We start from the raw sequence: 3,885 nt of genomic DNA, 5'->3' as shown, positions 1-3,885 counted from the left end.
AGGGGGTTTAATCCCCTCCAACCCCTTCTGGATTGGCGTAACCGAACAAGCCCTGAGTGGACAGAAGAAGGTTTTTGGAAACCCGGTCATACAAGATGGGAGACACCAACAGTGGCAGTACAGAGCAAATGAGGTAGTGCAGGGAGCTAAATATGGATCCATTGAAGCCGTCAAAGATGCGGTGAAGCAATGGTCAATCTCTCTAAGGAGAGAATTCAGAATAGTTAAGTATGGGAGCAAGGAATAAGAGGTGCATTGTTTGAATGATGATTGCCCATGGAGAGTACTGTCAACAGCCGACCACCAGGGATGCAGGCAGCACCGGCACGCACAAGTCCTACCGGCCGTCGAGACAAGAAGCCCAATCCCCACTTCGTCGGACCAGACTGGCGCCTGTGACTCGGCCCATGAGGCCTGTAATGCACCATCGAGTGGGCCTGTAATGCACCATCGAGTGGGTAGTCGGAGGGAATATTACTGTTGAGTCTTGTAAGGATTGGGCAGCTTTCGCCAGAACTAAGAACTCACCTTCTTCCTCCCCAAGTTCCCGTTAGCACCGAGTGGGTCGCTAACAATTGGTATCGGAGACCTCCGATTCGTCGGGCCTGGAGCGCGGCGACGGCGCCTACTACACGTGACGCGCGCGTATGGTGGGGGCAACCGACCCTAGTGTCGCGGCGGCGCTCGAGGACCAGGCGCGGTCCCTCAAGGTGCAGGCCAAGGCCTTGGACTCCACGCAGAAGCTCCTACAGCAGATCTGCGACCGCTTCACCGAGCAGGACGCGCGCTGGAACTCCATCGAGAAAGCAGTGGCGACCAACACCAACGAAATCGCGTCGCTACGAGCTAAGTGCGCCGACGAGGAGATCCAAGCTCTTCGATCAGATCTGCAGCGTGCGGTCCTGGAGCACATCGACACCCACCTCTCCATCACCTAGGACCGACTAGAGGCATTCACCGCGGATACGACCACGCGGGTGGCAGCAATGTCGAATGTCCAAGGGGTGTTTGAAGCCTGGTGTCCCCCGATCGAGACGACGGTCGACGAGGTCAAGACCTCCGTCGACCCCATGCGATTCGACCTCAACAAAATCGTGCATCTCCTGGAGCCTGACCCCTTCAACAACTCTACCACGGCTCCAGGTGTGCTCGGACCATTCGAGTCGGCGGCGGGGCGCCCACCTGGTACTGCGACACACGCCGATGGCCAACCAAGGCACCACGTCGATCCGATTCCACGGGAGCATGGTTACAGGCTCGTATACACCCACAACCATCTCCCGGCCAATGGTACAAATTTTACCCCTTCCTTCCAAGCTTCCGACCATGTTCCTCGTCGGTCTGCATCTAAAACCCAGGATCGTTTTCCCTATCAGTCTCCACATCTTCTATTCGGGGGTCGTGCACATGGATCTCAATTCAGTCCTTATTTAGGCCAATTACCCAAAATGAATTTCCCCGCCTTCGATGGCGAAAATCCCAAGCTGTGGATGGCTCGTTGTGAGGACTACTTTCTCATGTATAGCGTTGATCCTCTAGCCTAGGTTATGGTAGCCACTATGCAGTTCTCTGGTCCTGCTGCTAGATGGTTACAGTCTGTCAAACCTCGTTTAGTTCACATGTCATGGGGAGATTTCAAGGTCCTTCTGCTAGACAGATTTGGCAAAGATGAACATGCATTCCTTATTCGCCAGCTGTTCCAACTTAAACAAACCGAAACTGTGTCAGATTACATCGATCAGTTTGCTCATTTAATTGATCAATTGAATGCCTATCAGACCGTTAACGTTCCCTTGTATTACACCATGAAATTTTTAGAAGGGTTATGGCATGATATTAAATCTGTAGTGATGATTCAGAGGCTTCGCGACTTGGATACTGCTTTTGTCTTGGCTCAATTGCAGGAAGAGGTGGCAGATGCGTCCAAGAACCATGATGCTCGTCGATGGGAAGGCGGGGTGTCTTCTCGGCCATACTCTAAAGGGCCGATGCCTCTGCCTCCCCCACCAGTCTAGGACGGTTGACTTCCACCTCCTCAGCGTCCGGACGACAAGAAGTCCTTCGACATACCCAAACCTGCTACTGCTGATCGTATCGCCAACCTCTATGCATACCGTAAAGCTCAAGGCCTCTGCTATAAGTGTGGTCTCCAGTACTCTCGAGGACATAAATGTGCAGAAACTGTTCAACTTCATCTGGTGGAAGAAATGTGGCAGTTAATGGATCTTTCTGACTCTGATGACAGTCATGATGTTCCTCCTGCACAAGTGAACTCTATCCTCTTGTCATAAGCTGCTGTGGATGGATCCTTAGCGCCGAAAACTATCAAGTTCCTCGGGTCTGTGCAAGGCATTGAAGTATTAATTCTGTTGGATTCCAGCAGTTCTCACACATTCATCAGTGCGTCAGTGGCTGCTCAGCTTCATGGATGTACAACAGTGCCTCACAGGTTGTCAGTACAAGTAGCTGATGGTTCTCGATTGACATGTACCTCAGAGCTAGTCAATGCAGTCTGGTTTCTTAATGATTATCAATTTTAATCTACACTGAAGGTGTTGTCCCTCTCATCTTATGATATGGTAGTGGGTATGGACTGGTTGGAGTCTTATAGCCCCATTTTGGTTCATTGGGCAGCGAAGTGGCTTACTATTCCCTATCAGGGTTCCACTATCAAACTGATCGGACTCCATAATGACAGTGCCCAATGTTCTGTCCTCGAGCTGTGCAACCTGGAGGATCTGCCAGAGCAATACCAGTTACTTCTCCAACCATTGCCGGTCCAGCTACAGTCCCTCCTAAGCAGGTTTTCCCACATCTTCGCCCTTCCACATGGGTTACCACCTGCTAGAGACTGTGATCACCACATTCCCCTCATTCCCGGGGCCCAGCCATTTCAAGTACGACCACATCGCTATGCTCCCGCACTCAAATCTAAAATAGAGAAGCAAGTGGATGAGATGCTGCAGTCTAGCATTATTGACCTTAGCAAGAGTGAATTTTCTTCTCCGGTCATTCTCGTCAAGAAAAAAGATGGAACCTACAGATTTTGTGTGGACTACCGTCATCTAAATGCTCTGACTGCGAAGAACAAGTTTCCTGTCCCCATAATTGACGAGTTCTTGGACGAACTCCACGGAGCAGCATGGTTCTCCACTTTGGACTTAAGGGCAGGGTTCCACCAGATCCGGGTACAACAACAGGACCAGCACAAAACGGCCTTCCAGACTCACCACGGCCACTTTGAATTCAAGGTTATGGCATTTGGGTTATCGGGAGCTCCAGCAACCTTCCAGGGTGCTATGACCGCACACTTGCATCAGTCCTTCGGAAATGTGCTCTAGTTTTCTTCGATGATATCATGGTGTACAACAAGACTTGGGAAGATCACTTGCATCATCTAGAGCTTGTACTTACTCTTCTGTCCAATGACCACTGGCAAATCAAACTTTCCAAGTGTACCTTTGCTCAGTAACAAATAGCTTTCTTAGGCCATGTGATTTCCCAGCAATGTGTGTCAACAGATCCAGCCAAAGTAGCTGCAGTAACTTCATGGCCAGTACCAGCAAATTGCAAAGAATTACGTGGCTTCTTAGGACTTGCTGGTTATTACTGCAAGTTTGTCAAGAATTTTGGACTCATTGCCAAGCCCCTCACTAGTCTCTTGAAGAAGCACTCCCTGTTCATCTGGACCTCGGCACAAGAAACATCGTTCCAGGAATTGAAGTCCGCTCTGTCGTCTACTCTAGTCTTAGCTCTACCCAACTTTGACAGACCATTCTCCCTAGAAACCAACGCTTCAGGCACAGGGATAGGAGCGGTGCTGATGCAGGATGGTCACCCCTTGGCGTTTGTCAGCAAGGCACTTAGTCCCAAACATCAAGGCTT

At 50.5% G+C, this 3,885-nt stretch overlaps 1 protein-coding gene across 1 annotated transcript; it reads left to right on the top strand.

Annotated features, from left to right (window-relative positions):
* The first annotated feature begins 508 nt into the window (after positions 1-508).
* On the top strand, positions 509-2,565 carry LOC103629078 (uncharacterized). The gene has a single exon (XM_008650289.3). The coding sequence runs from the start codon at positions 987-989 to the stop codon at positions 1,542-1,544; it is 558 nt and encodes a 185-aa protein (XP_008648511.1). The 5' UTR covers positions 509-986; the 3' UTR covers positions 1,545-2,565.
* The last annotated feature ends 1,320 nt before the right edge of the window (positions 2,566-3,885 follow it).

Source organism: Zea mays, chromosome 6, assembly GCF_902167145.1.
Source record: "Zea mays cultivar B73 chromosome 6, Zm-B73-REFERENCE-NAM-5.0, whole genome shotgun sequence".
Classification (NCBI taxonomy): Eukaryota; Viridiplantae; Streptophyta; class Magnoliopsida; order Poales; family Poaceae; genus Zea; species Zea mays.
This window is presented reverse-complemented; position numbering and strand designations above follow the sequence as displayed.

Excerpts from the sequence above, each read along its gene's own strand:
- LOC103629078 (XM_008650289.3), top strand. The coding sequence starts at position 987 with ATGTCGAATGTCCAAGGGGTGTTTGAAGCCTGGTGTCCCCCGATCGAG.